The following is a 14,156-nucleotide window of genomic DNA, read 5'->3' on the forward strand; positions in this document are numbered from 1 at the left end:
GGAAAGAGAAATGAAAATATCCTAGTGGGAATACATACCCTAATAATTTGGGGTTTAGGCTGGCTTTCTAGTAGCAAAATTGCACTGTCCTCAAGAGATTTACACCTACTTTCTACCAGTTTCCATGTAAGAAAAACTAAGAATATCAATCTCTGAGCTCCTTAGTTCACATGTGTAGGTGTCTTCCACAAACTTCATGCCTTTTTACTCTCTCTTCCTACTTACAGAGCAGCTGTGCTGATGTCTGAGTGTTGGCACAGCTCCTTACTCATCATGGTTCCTTCTTCCTTGAGATACCCTTGAAAAGATACAGCCAGGGCTTCAAGATTTTTCTTGACTCCAGGGAAAATCTCCCAATGTTGAATCCCAGCCTGTCATCTTGTCTCAGAACCTGTTTTGCCTGCTTAACATAATTCTAGTACCCATTTCAAGTTGTGTCCTTGAAATAAATTTGGTGACCTTCATATATGTCCCTCTATTATCTAGATGGGATAATAAGATATTCCACCTGTTTAACAAGGTTTGATATCTCAGACGTCAGTCTTAGTGTCTCACTCCATAGTAGTGCAGCTAAGTTAAAATATCCAGGCTAGAAACCAAGTTTAGCCTGCTTGACTTGGCACATTTCTCATCTCCAGCAGTGTTAAGCTGAAACACCAGTTTTGTTTGTACAGCAACTGGTTCTTGCAACAAAATAAGACCAGAAGGAGGTCACGGAAAGAATTTATTCTTTCCTGCTTAGAAAATCAGTCTCCTATTTTTGTACATTAGGACAGAGGTTGTGGGTACAAAATCCAACATAAACACAAACATAAATCAGTACAGAAGAAATTATAACTAACACAGCCTCAGTCTGGATGCTATTTTTTATACTCTATACTACATTCAAAATGGTGGGTATTGAGAGTGTGAGAAAGGAATGGCAAAGAATAAGCAGATTTGTGTTTTAGAGAATAAATGCAGGAAAGGAAAGACAAAAGAATAGTGGGTTTATGTGCTAGGAAAGGAATGCCAGAAGGGAAAGATGAAAGGATAGCAGGCTGGTGTTTAAGGAAGGAAAAGACAAAAGGATGGCACAGAAAAATATAGACTGATATTTTCCAATATACACAGCCTGCAGGTCAGGAAAGTCAAGGAATACTTTCAAATGAATGGAACTTCAGTTAATAAGGTTGAACAAACAGACATGGAAAATTGAACACCTTATATCAGAGGACAGACGTTTCCAGTTAGAAAACAGGTGGTCAAGATAGTCTTTACCCTGTACTGTTAAAACGGCTGTAGTATGGTGCTCCCCACACACACAGGTGTAGTCTCCTGCATCCTCCTCAGCTATTTCATGAATCACCAGCTCTGCCTTGGTCCCTTCCTGCCTCATTCTGTATTTGTCACTCGCTTTGAGAATCCTCTGGTCTTTCTGCCACTCCACCTGAGCAGCCTTGGTGAGTTCACAGTGCAGGACCACTTCTCCACCTTCTTCTGCTGCCTTGTTTTTTAGCTCTTCCTTAAAGAGTGGTGCCAGAGCTGAAGGATGTAACATGGACAAATAGTCATCAGAAAACCAGAATTAAAATCCTAATTCCTTTTCCATGTTTGGGATTATATCCCTTCATGCCTCCTTTTTTCAGCCTATTATAGACATGCTTAGCTATAGTCAAGTCCAGAATCTCAGAAAGCATCCTCCTTCAAGTGTGTTGTGGTTTCACTTACCGTAAGGAATCAGGTCCCTGGGTGTCTGCTGTTCTTCATAGAACAACATGAACAAGAACAATATAGAAAGATCCAGATCTTGGGTCAATAGTACTCACAAATAACACTGCTGGATACAGTACTATTTTACCTACACAGTTATGATTTCTTGGAGGCTGGTGTTGTTATTTTCTGATTTATCTTTACTAAAAACTTATAGCCCTGTGTACATGAAAGCAGACAGATTTCAAAATAAAACTATTTCTAGTATTAAATTGAAGTTTGAAGGGTCACTACATGTAATAAGTATTTCAGATTCTTACTATTCCCCATTTTGGAAATCATAACCCAAAGACAGAACAACCTACAGGAAAACATTTAACCACAAAAGTGCTTTGTGCACAACTGCTATAAGAGGGTACAGAATACAAAACAATACTCCTCAAATGCCTCAGAAAAAGTCTATGTCTCAGGGAAGCCTGAGGGGAATCAGAAGTTTTTGGAAAAAAGCTGGAGAGGACATAACTGAGTCTCTTTGTCCAATTAAGTTCCTCTTAGCTATGGACTGTTACTCCACTAAAATGGATACTTACTAATGAGAGGAGAGCAGAACATCAAGTAATGAGATCATTAACATAACACAAGGATTTATTTCTATATTGTTTTACTGGTAGCTAATAGGATAAAGAAGAGTATAACTGCTGATAACCTGTGCTGGTTTTGGTTTTGTTTTGTTTTGTTTTGTTTTTTTTTAATACCTAACTGTCAGGGTAGTCTTGATCCCCATACACACAGGTGTAGACCCCTGCATCCTGCAAACCTAGGTTAAGGGTAACAAGCTCTGAAATGGTATCTTATTTCATTCTACATGTCTGACTTGCTTAAAGAATCTGGTGCCCCCAGGAGTAGCCATGGTCAGGTCACTCAGCAGGGGACATCTCCTCCTCCTTCTGCTGCCCCAACCCTCACTTGTCCTTTGAGTAGTGCTTGGAGAGCTGGTAGCCTGACAGACCATACGTGTGTTTTGTAGAAAACTGTGGTTGGATGAAGTGAATCATGGGGGAGGGGGTAGGGAAAGAGATGGAAAACATAAATGTCCAAGAAGAGGGGACTTCAACAGAAAGAAACACCTACTTTTCTCCTTTTAAAGGGGGATAGATTAATAATGACCCAAAATTTACCCTGAGCTGTTCTTTCTCAGTAAGAAATAATTTATAAATAGAATGAAGGAAGAGAAAGGGATAAAAACGAAGACAAGTTACTGACCCAGGCCAGAAACACCTAAATTTGAGTGATGTCTATCTACAGAGCTATTTATCAATTTTAATAAGGTCTTTTTACCATGAACTGTTAAGGTTGATGTTGTCTTCTGGTCACCACACACACAGGTGTAATCTCCAGCATCTTTTACTTCTAGGTCATGAATGACCAGCTCTGCAGTGGTGCCAGGCTGTCTCATTTGATATTTGTCACTTTCTTTGAGCACTTTGGACCCTATTTTCCACTGAACTGGAGCTGCTTTGGTTAATTCACAACGCAGAGAGACTGATGCTCCTTCTTGGACTTCTTCATTCTTCAGTTCTTCCTTGAAAAGCACTGGCAGGGCTGGGAATGGAAAGTCAATAGATAGTGTATTTAAACTAAGACCTCTGCATTTGCAATCAGCATCATGAACTCTCAACTGAAGTTCAAATCTGGCCAAGTGTGGGTCTTTGGTCATTGAAGTTGAGGTTATCACTATGATGATCTGGAAAACTAAATCCAGCAGTGACAGTAAGAAAAGAAGTGCTGAGCTGACAAGTCAAAGTACAACAGGCTGGACAGATTCAAGATGCAATCTAAAGAATTTATCACAGGGCAGCCTTCCATGGGGGCGGGACATCTCAGCTGGTCTAACAGCAGCATTTCCTAAGCACTATTCCCTTAAACTTACAACATAGCAGTTTGTCTGCATGGAGAAATAGTCATGTCCTCATCTCCATTTTCAGGAATATCAGACCAAAATTAAATGTCAGAACAAGATGTTCTCATTTCCTGAATATCAATTAATTCCTAGGAAAAGGCTGACAGGTGAACAGTTCATACAGCAACAGGATGTTTCAGAGAAACAAAAAATGAACGGTCATCTGTAAGATGGATTTACCATTCACGGTCAGAGAAGCTGTGGTGTGTTGGTCTCCACACACACAGGTATAGTCTCCCCCGTCCTGCAGCTCTAGCTCACAGATTTCCAGCTCAGCAAGGACATTATCCTGCCGCATGATGTATTTTTCACTTGCCCCGAGTATTTTGTTTCCTTTCTTCCATGACACAGCTGCAGCCTTGGTCAGCACACAGCGCAGAGTGGCTGTTTGGCTTTCCATGGCTTGCAGGTCCTTCAGTTCTTCTTTGAAAAGTGCAGGCAGGGCTGAAGGTCACAAAACAGACAGAGGACATTAAAAATGGCACGTGACACACAGGTGATGGGAGGGATGGGGTGGTACAGAAGCAGAGAAAGTTTTAAGGTAGAAAGGGTTTCCTTTCCCCATAATTCTGGGACACTGGACAAAACAATAGACAGAAAGAGTAAAGCAGCCTGGATGCAGCCAGATCTTAGAGACAGTTGACAAATTTAAAGTAACAAATTCAGCCATGGGTGAACACACAACCAATATCAATGAGCTGTCAGAGGAAAACACAATAATGTAGATATATGCATATGTTTTTTACCATTCACTATCAAGGCAGCTGTTGTCTCCTGTTCTCCACACACACAAGTGTATTCTCCAGCATCTTTCAACTCTACGTCATGGATAAGCAGCTTCATGACTGTGCCCTCCTGTCTCATTTTGTATTTGTCGCTGACTTTGAGCAAACTGCTTCCCTTTCTCCACTCTACTTGAGCAACCTTGGTCAGCTCACAGCGCAGAGTGGCTGCTTGACCTTCTGTTACCTCCTCGTCCTTCAGGCTCTCCTGGATGCGTGCAGGCAGCGCTGAGGATGCAACGGACAGAGGGTTAAAATGGAGCAGCAAAACAACCTCCTGGTGCTAGGACAGGGGTGGGGGAAGGAAAGGCGAGGGCATTGGTGGGGAGCTGTCTTTGGGCCTGATCTCACATCTACTTTAGGGATCAGGTCCTAAAAACACTTTATGTGAGGAAATGAGATGAAGGTTTTTTCCCTTAAACCACAAAATGCAAATTAATTCTCATGACTATGACATGCAAAGTCAGACTCAGAGGAACTACACAGAGATAACAATGAATATGGAAGAAAAAATTAATTCAAACCACAATCTCCATAATGAGGACATCTAGATGAAATTGGTTATTACCATGTACTGCTAAGGAAGCTGTGGACTGCTTATCCCCACACACACAGGTATAATCGCCAGCATCGTTCTCATTTAGATTATGGATCACCAGTTCTGCAGTGACATCCTTCTGCCTCATTTTGTATTTCTCACTAGGTTTGAGTACTGTGTGTCCCTTTTTCCACTCCACTGAAGCGGCCTTGGTCAGCTCACAGCGCAGAGTCACTACTTCACCCTCTGTGGCTTCTTCATTTTTTAGCTCTTCTTTGAAGAGAGCAGGAAGGGCTGAGAAACAAACGAGCAAATATTTTTATGATATGCAGTTCATGGCCACTGTCCCAGTTTTGGCTGGGATAGAGTTAATTTTCTTCCTAGTAGGTGGTATAGTTCTGTGGCTTGGATTTAGTACAAGAATAATGTAGATAACGTACTGATGTTTTTAGTTAATATAAACACTAATTAGCAACAAGTCCAGGATTTTTCAGCTTCTCATGCCCTGCCAGCGAGAAGGCTGGAGTGGCACATTGAGTTGGGAAGGGACACAGCCAGGACAATTGGCCCAAACTGGCCAAAGGAATATTTTATACCATATGATGTCATGCCCAGTATATAAACTGGAGAGAAAGCTGACCAGGGATTAGTGCTCAGGAACTGACTGAGCATTGGTTGGTGAGTGGTAAACAATTTCAATGTACGTCACTTAGTTTGTACTTTCTAATTCTTTTATTATTATTATTATTACCATTGTTATAATTTTCTTTCTTTTCTGTCCCATTAAACTGTCCTTATCTCAAACCCATGAGTTTTACCTTTTTTTTGTCAATTCTCTCTCCTATCTCACTGGCTGGGGGGAATGAGCATGTGGCTGTCTGGTGTTTAGTTGCTAGCTGGGATTAAACTACAACAGCCACCAAAAAACTAAGCCTTGATGTTTACCAGTATCTATCCATGCCTAGTTATTGATACGAAGATCATCTCACAGAAGGAAGATAATAATTTCTATCATAGATGCAAAAGGGTCTCAAGCAGTAGGTAAATTTGCTGATTGGTTTAGAGATGTATGGAATATAAACAGCAGGAATGGAAAAACTTCATGTATGGTCAAAACTATAACTTTATAATTCAGCCCAGGAGAAGCTATATAAGCAGGTTACACCAAGATCAGGGAAAAAAAAGCTAAGGAAAAAAAAGAAAGGGCTTTACCTTATGTGTTAAAGATGCCTGCAGAACTAGCTCGAGAGTTAGAATGAGGCTGAAGAGCAGAATCAGAGACCTGTTGAAAGTGCTTGGGTAACAATAAAATGTAAAAAGAAGGATAATGTCTCCATTGAGGAAATCTGCTATAACACTTTCACACCAGGAAGTTCAGGTGCATCCCAACACCCTGTCCCTTTAGGAACAACCAATAGAATCATTCAGAGCATCAGACTGGATGATAACGTGGTAATATGCACTGTGGGAGCAGTAGGATGGGACAATGTCTTTGGAATGTGGTGGGGACGACTTCTGGATATAGAATGTATACAAAAGAACAGGAAAGGACAGGTTCTGTATCCAACCACCAAGAAATAAGTATTTGAGGATACAGATATGGAGGATAATTGGGCAGACACCAGTTATGAAGCAGGAGAAGCTCATGGATTTTAGGACAAGTAATGATGAAGAAGCAAGAGGAAATTCCCTGGGCAATGAGAAAGCAAACTTCAATAAATCAAGAATTATTACTTGTGATCAAGCAGAAGCAAAACTTAAAGGACAAGGTGGTTTCAAAGCATGGAAAACTTCTCAAAGAAACAATATTAAGGGCATAATTATACAGACTACATCACTCCAAGGATCATTAGAAATAGCCTGCCTATATCACAAATTCTTCAGTGTCCTGAAACTCAAAAGACCTATAAAATACTGGAGGTTTAGATGAGTGTAAAAGAAATACTACTGAATGTAGAACTGGAAAAAAAAACAGGTTCTCTGCATGTCTCAAACAGGTCATGGGCAGTTGCCCGTTCTTGGACTCTGTCACCTCATGGACAAAGAGACCAACATGAAAGAGGGGCTGAAATGTAATCTGTAAAAAGATGCTGATATCAAATGTCTCCAGACACAGCTGAATGCTGTATGCAGTTGTATGCAGCAACTGGGCAGCAAGGTCACTACTCCAGGAGCTATATCATCTGCTCACAGTTCAACTTGTGGCTCTTGCCTGTATTGGAATTTTAGCATGCAAATCCCAGGAAATCTGGCCAGCCTGAACTAGAAAAAAAAAAAAAAAAAAAATACAATGACATTCTGTAAGTAGATTAGAAGGAAGAAAATCAACAAAGGAGAAGTTGGTCTGCATCTCTTTCAAGAATGTAAGTTGATGGTGAGTGACAAGGGGAAAGCTAAAGCATTTAATTCTTTTTTCTTCTTTAATACTAAAAGTTAACAATAGCTAGGAACATAATAGGAATTATGGCTAAGATAAGGGGAAAAAAAAAGGATTAGAGGATATTTAAATAAACTGAATATTCTCAAAGCACCTTGGTGTGATTAAATAATTTGTCCTGGAATACTTCAGGTACATGCTCAACCAACATCAGGCATTAACAGTTATGCTGGAGAAATCAAAGAGAGTGAGTGATGTTCCACAAGTATTAAAAAAAAAAAATAATAAAAAAAGGAAACTCAGAAGTGGAAAAGGTCTTACAGATTGAAAGATACACATTTAGTTCTTACCATGTAACCAAGACTCTAAGCTCCCAAGACAGTCAAGAAAGATCCAGACAGAGTCAACAGAGGCAATGGAGGTACCTGCTGACCAAATGTAAATGTCTGCTCTAAAGTGAACTGATGTCTCCCTGGCTTCCATTGACTGTGTTGACTAGATCTCCACTGACAGCAGTGGGAACTTAGGAACACTCACCAGTCTTGATCTACAAGCTGGATTCTGTTCACAGTGCTTGTCTTGGAAAAACGGGAAGAAGTGGGAGACAGAGAAGATCCAAGGAATTATGTCCATTTCAGCTTAACTTTAATTCCCTGAAAAATATTGTAGCAACACACTTGGACTTGTCAAGAGCTTTTCTCTTCATGAGGGAGTGGACCAGTGTAATTTTTCTTGGCATAGGTTAATAAGCTTCACTGATAGGGAGACACAATATGTGCTGTACACTTCGATTTTAGTAAAGCTCTTACTTTAACTTAAGTATAGGTAGAACTACAGTAGGAAGCACTACTAATTTGAAAACCACAGTCAAAGAATATTCAACTGTGATTTACATTCACAGTGAAAGAGTTGAGCAGAGTTCCTCAGTACTCTGTAGTCCAGTATTATTCAGCATTTTCTTTAGTGACATGAACAATGAAATGTAGAGTTGTCATTAACTTTGCAGATGGTCTCAAGGTGGGAAGGAAGGGAAGCCAAAAGCACTTTGTTAAACAGGATTAGGATACAGAAGATCTTGATAAAGCAGTGGTGAAGAAAATAGGCTACAATTCAGCAAGAGGAGATGCAAAATACTATATTTAGGAACAACTAACAACACAAATACAAGATAGGGAATAATAGGCAGCAGATCTGCAGAGAGATTTGGGGTTACAAGAGATTATGGAGCAAATGCAGGTCAAAAAATGCAATTCTGATGTGAATAAAGCAAACATCATAACAGGGATATAAAAATGAAGTGTCATAGGCAAGACACATGAAGTCCTTTCATCCTACTCCAGTCTGGCAAAGTCTCAGATGGAGCACTGCAGTCTGCTTTTGGCCACCACACTTCTAGAAATATGTGGATTAATTGAAGATGGTTCAGAAAGCACCAAAGATGAGCTGAAGTCTAGAAAACATGACCTATGAAGAAAGAGTGAAAGGATTGAAGGTGCTTAGTCCAGAAAAGAAGACAGAAATGAGACAAGATATAAGTTTTCAAATCTTTCACAGAGAGGAAAATAACAAATATTTCTCCATTTCTATAGTATATGGGATGAAAAGTAATGACTTAAGCCAGTTTGAGAAAAACTTTTTTTGAAATTAGGAAGAACTTTCTGGCAGTACTGATGGCTAGGCAGAGGAATCAGTGTCCAGGGGAACTGCAAATTCTTCAGCACTAGAGTGAGGCGAGGTAGGGGTGATGGTGACTTGCGGCTCAAGGATGGACTAGGTGACCTGTTGAGGTCCTTTCCAATTCTATTTTCCATGGTTAAATTGGAAGTTCAAGATTGAAGTCATCTTGTTTTATTGGTAAATATCAAGATTAAAAGGTCTGGGCAGTAAAGAAGTGGACTCACTGGCCTACTGATTTTCCAGGTGAGAAAGACAACTGAAACAACTTCCCTGTGTCCTATGCTAAGATTGGAAATAAAGTTTCCCTCTGTTCCAAGGGAAGTTTGCAGATGAATTTGACTGAGGATTATGAAATATTCTTGCACTACAGTACACAATATTCTGCAATACCAGAATACAAATCTACATGATCCTTGGGTCAGAGTTATATAGAAAAATTGCATTGAATCATGTTTTATTTGCATTATTTAAAGTTATCTGTCAAATCCTAATGTAACTTGAAATCTAAGATCGCTCTTAGGATGAATTTTCCTGCTACTCCATCTCTCTAGGCTCAAGTCAAAAAATAAGTAAAAGAGAACAAAAAATGCAAGCATGTAGCATTCTTCAGCCTTCAACGTGGTACAAATCAGTATAGCTGTGCACCACAAGAGCAAGGAGAAGAAAATAAGGAAAATGTTAGTATAATCAATGGAACTACAATTCTAGTTAGAATTAGATAAAAATCACTATAAAAAAGAGGAAATTACATTACTGACAGAATTAATGATGGCAAGATTAGAGAAAAAACCCATTGTGTGTCAGTGCTGAGGCTTCCAGAGGAGACAGGAAACACACCACACAAAAAGTTCTCATTTTTGTTTTCTTACCATGCACTGTCAGTGCTGCTGTGGTCTTCTCGCCTCCACACACACAAGTATACTCCCCAGCATCCTTGACTTCTAAAGCATGGATCAGCAGTTGTGCTGTAGTACCTTCCTGTCTCATAGTATATTTTTCACTTGATTTGAGCACTTTGTGTTTCTTTTTCCACTCCACAGAGGCAGCCTTAGAGAGCTCACATTGTAGTGTGGCTGTTCCACCTTCTGTGGCTTCTTCATTCTTCATTTCTTTCTTGAAGTGTGCAGGCAAGGCTGAGGAGTTCAAAATGAGCAGAATGTATGACCATGGCAGCTATCCAAGTAACTATTTATCTGTGGTCTGTCAACCACACGTGACAAGCAAAGCCTTCCCTAATCAAATACGATTGATAACCACTTGTGGGAATATGTGATGGTGATTTTGGAAAGCTGGAGAACACTGGTATGGCCTATGGCATGAAATAGAGAACCACGCCAGTCTCAACTTCAGTCTCTGCAAGACTGAGCTCTACCTTACTCTCGGTATTGCCTGGTAAAATGGAAAATAAAGCCCAACTGGAGTGTATAAGTCCTATTGTATTGCAAATCATCACTGAAAACGTTCATAAATTAAACTATATGGGAGGTATCAATCTCATTTTTCCATGCAATTTCTCCTCAGGTAACGATCCAGCAGAACTTGAGCGTCAAATTATTCTGAAACACTAAAACTGTATGAAAAACATCTCAAACAAATTGTAATATTCTCAACTTTAGGATTGTAAGGTCTTGACAACCAACATTACAATAGTGTGATTTTTCTTTTTTAGCGACTACTACTGAACACGTGCCTTAAAGTAGTAAGATGGAACCAAGATGAATATATGAAATTTTTGCAACGAACACCTGATCAGTGCCTGATACTGACCAGTGTATTCAAGCATTTATGCCCATATCCAATCACATGTTGCTAAATTCATCAGAAACGGGGCTGAAATTTCAAAGCTGATACCACCATGGTCTTAAAAAACAACTGGTTGAAAATAATCCACTTAATTTGCTACTTTTTTTTTTTTTTTACCATTCACTTTGAGCGCAGCAGTAGTTTTCTGATCTCCACAACAACATGTGTAATCTCCAGCATCTGTCAGATCTAAATCACGGATCACCAGCTCAGCAGTTGTGGCCTCGCACTTCATGGTGAACTTGTCATTTGCCTCCAGGGCTCTGTCTCCTTTCCTCCATTCCACAGCAGCTGCGGGCTTGTTCAGTTCACAGCAGAAAGTGGCCGTGCCTTTTTCTGTGGCTTCCACATTCTTCAGCTCTTTTTTAAAATGTGGAGGAAGGGCTGAAGATCACAGGTGAAGAGAGAGCACTTTAGAACAGGAAATACTGAATCCTGATGGCTCCACTGGATTAAAACCCTTTAATCACTAAAAGCTTTAGAATATGCAGTACTTGAGAGGCAAATGAAGATTTCAGGGGCATCCCTGCCTTATGGTTTGCAACATACCACATTCAGCATGTCACAACTGGTTTGGAAATTAGTGTTGTAAAACTATAATTTCAGTACTGGAAGGTATGCTTTAAGGGTATTTTAAGATATAACAACAGAAAGCTGATTCCAATATTTCAAGGAACTATGTACAGCTCTGTCTTAAGATCAGATGAAGAGCTAAAATGAACACTATGTTATTTAAAATTCCAGGCTGCAGTGTATCATTCTCACCTGCCTTTTCTACTTGTTATCATAACAGAGCACCTTTCAATTCCATTCAAAAAAAACAAGTGAAGTCTCATTGCAACGCCTAAATAAATTAATTAATGGAAATACTGCAAGTGTTATTTACAACTTCATCGAGGTCTTCATTATCGGCTTCTAGATTCCACTAACATGAAAGAACAGGGACAGAAAAAACTGTATGGTGCTATTTCTCAATCTTAAGAGAAGGACTTTTGGTAGAAGATATTCCCAGTAGTTGATACAGTTATCATAATGATTTAAATTAATAGATGCGATCAGGACCAGTTTGTGGTCCTGCATGAGATCACAGGTGGCAAAGCAGAAAATCCCTATTAAATCTATGTATTTTACCATGCACTGTCAGGGATGCAGTAGTCATCTTGTCTCCGCACACGCATGTGTAATTTCCCGCATCTTGCTCCTCCAGGCTATGGACTGTCAGCTCAGCAATGGTATCCTTCAGTCTCATTTTGTACTTCTCACTAGGCTTGAGCACCTTTTGCCCTTTCCTCCACTCCACCGGAGTGGGTTTAGTTAGCTCACACTGCAGAAGGGCAGTCCCGTTTTCTGTGGCTTCAATATTGACAAGTTCTTTTTTGAACAGTGCAGGCAAAGCTATGGGATGTAATATAAAGAGAGAGGACATCAGAACCATTAACCAGGCCTTGAGGAACTTAGGACTAGTTCCTGAGGCCCGTCCTTCCATATTACAGGAAAACAAATCATATAATCTTGAAATCTGCATCTGTTAGAAAACTACTCCAGGATCACACAGGGAAAAATGCCACTATGACCTGCTTCTAACATTGACTTATGCAGCATGCTCACTCCAGTAGTCCTCTCTACCTATTTTGGCCTGAAATCAACTATCTGGAATATTAATGACTTGACTTTTGATTAAAAGTCATTTCCCTGGACAACAGAGCTGCTAGCTGGAGACCTCTGCCTTTCCTGACACCATAATTTATCTTTCCGGTTCAGAAAAACAAAATTAATAATATAACTTCAGGTGTTCATTTACACCATAACTTCCAAGGACACAGTGGCTCTAATATCAATAATACAGGGGGTTTTAAGCAACATTCTACAAGTTGTCTTGTGGTATGTCACTAAAATAAAAAGGAAGTGACTTGCACAAGGAAGAAAGTGCCAGCTCAGAGGGGAGGAACAGAGGTACCTCCATCTGGGAGAAAGAAGACGAAGTAAAAGCATGTAGAAAATCTGAGAGAAAAGTGTTTTACTTCCACAATTTTGCCCCTGTCCTCAGAAGCATCATATCCTTAAGATATACCTCAAATAAAAACTATTTTTTCATCTATTGGAACTGTATTTGAACTCCCTAAATTAGGACCTACAGAATAATGGTTTGGGATTTTTTTTTTTTTTCTTTCCAAAGTACCATTTCCGTGGCAGAATATAACACAGTCCAGCAAAAGAGGAGGACAGTTGTTAATTTCTGAATGGAAAAACCTCTCACTAACTGACCTCAGCAGTTTTAAAGAACTTTCCTTCAAGTTAAGCACCAAAATCCACTGATGTCAGTGAGACAAAAGGATAAAAACTCTAAGAATAATCTTGCTGCTGGAGGTCTGATCACTCTTGGCCTTATATACAGGTGCCTTTTTCATGTTTAAAAAGTGAAGACTAAGATGAGAAATTCTCACAACTCTTCTTTGCTATAAAGCCATTAGTTTCAAACTAACAGACAGTGGGAGATGGAATGAAACACAGCCAGCCAACCAAGAAAATGCCTCAGAATCAAAACATCAAAGCAAGTGGGAAAGAAACCTCTCAGAGAAAAAGGATCTCCTTGAGACACTGTTATCAAAATGGAGAATGGCTTCTTTACCATGGACTGTCAAGACGGCTGAGGTCTTCTGGTCTCCACACACACAGGTATATTCTCCTGTATCTTCTACCTCCAGATCTCGGATCAGCAGCTCTGCAGCAGTATCTTCTTGTCTCATCCTATACTTATCGCTTGGTTTGAGTGTCTTGTCCCCTTTTTTCCACTCCACTGGGACACCGACCTTGCTCAGCTCGCAGTGCAGAGTGGCTGTTGCACCATCTGTGGCTTCTCTGTTCTTCAATCCTTCTTTGAAAAATGCGGGCAAAGCTGAAGGACAGCAAATGAGCAGTGAGATGTAATGCTCCAGAGAGTAACATTAAATGTCGATGTTTAATTTTCATTCTCCCTCTTAACTTGAACTGATTTATCAATACAAGAACATAGATTCTCAATGGTCTCCATGAATCAATTTGAGGAAAAAAATGTCATCACCAGGAAAGGATTCAGTGCTTGCAGTAACCCATAGAGGTAATTTACACGTACTCAGAATCACAAATCAGTACAAACAGAAATAGATAACCCAATTTCTTTCCTGTGAAATTTCAAGTAAAAAGAATAAATACTAATTTGAAATTTCTGAAGAAATATTGGTTCCCTTATATGACTTTTTAAACCATAATAGGAGGATGTTTGGTATGTTTGAACATACTTAAGCAAACAGAAAGATATTGTACATTAAAAAGAAAATGAAACACTGG

The 14,156-nt window shown here is 39.7% G+C and overlaps 1 protein-coding gene across 1 annotated transcript in view; it reads right to left on the reverse strand.

The window, feature by feature from the left end:
• The window catches only part of OBSCN (obscurin, cytoskeletal calmodulin and titin-interacting RhoGEF), a 185,984-nt gene that overhangs the window by 96,652 nt on the left and 75,176 nt on the right, over window positions 1–14,156 (reverse strand). The window contains exons 42-50 of the mRNA XM_042802202.1: window positions 13,459–13,725; window positions 11,961–12,224; window positions 10,947–11,213; window positions 9,896–10,159; window positions 5,003–5,266; window positions 4,399–4,662; window positions 3,833–4,096; window positions 3,031–3,294; window positions 1,261–1,524 (exon numbers count right to left, since the gene is read on the reverse strand). Coding sequence (XP_042658136.1) covers window positions 1,261–1,524; window positions 3,031–3,294; window positions 3,833–4,096; window positions 4,399–4,662; window positions 5,003–5,266; window positions 9,896–10,159; window positions 10,947–11,213; window positions 11,961–12,224; window positions 13,459–13,725 — 2,382 coding nt within the window. The remainder of the gene's footprint in view (window positions 1–1,260; window positions 1,525–3,030; window positions 3,295–3,832; window positions 4,097–4,398; window positions 4,663–5,002; window positions 5,267–9,895; window positions 10,160–10,946; window positions 11,214–11,960; window positions 12,225–13,458; window positions 13,726–14,156) is intronic.

The sequence above is a fragment of the Tyto alba genome, unplaced genomic scaffold (assembly GCF_018691265.1).
Source record: "Tyto alba isolate M040663 unplaced genomic scaffold, T.alba_DEE_v4.0 Super-Scaffold_38, whole genome shotgun sequence".
NCBI lineage: Eukaryota > Metazoa > Chordata > Aves > Strigiformes > Tytonidae > Tyto > Tyto alba.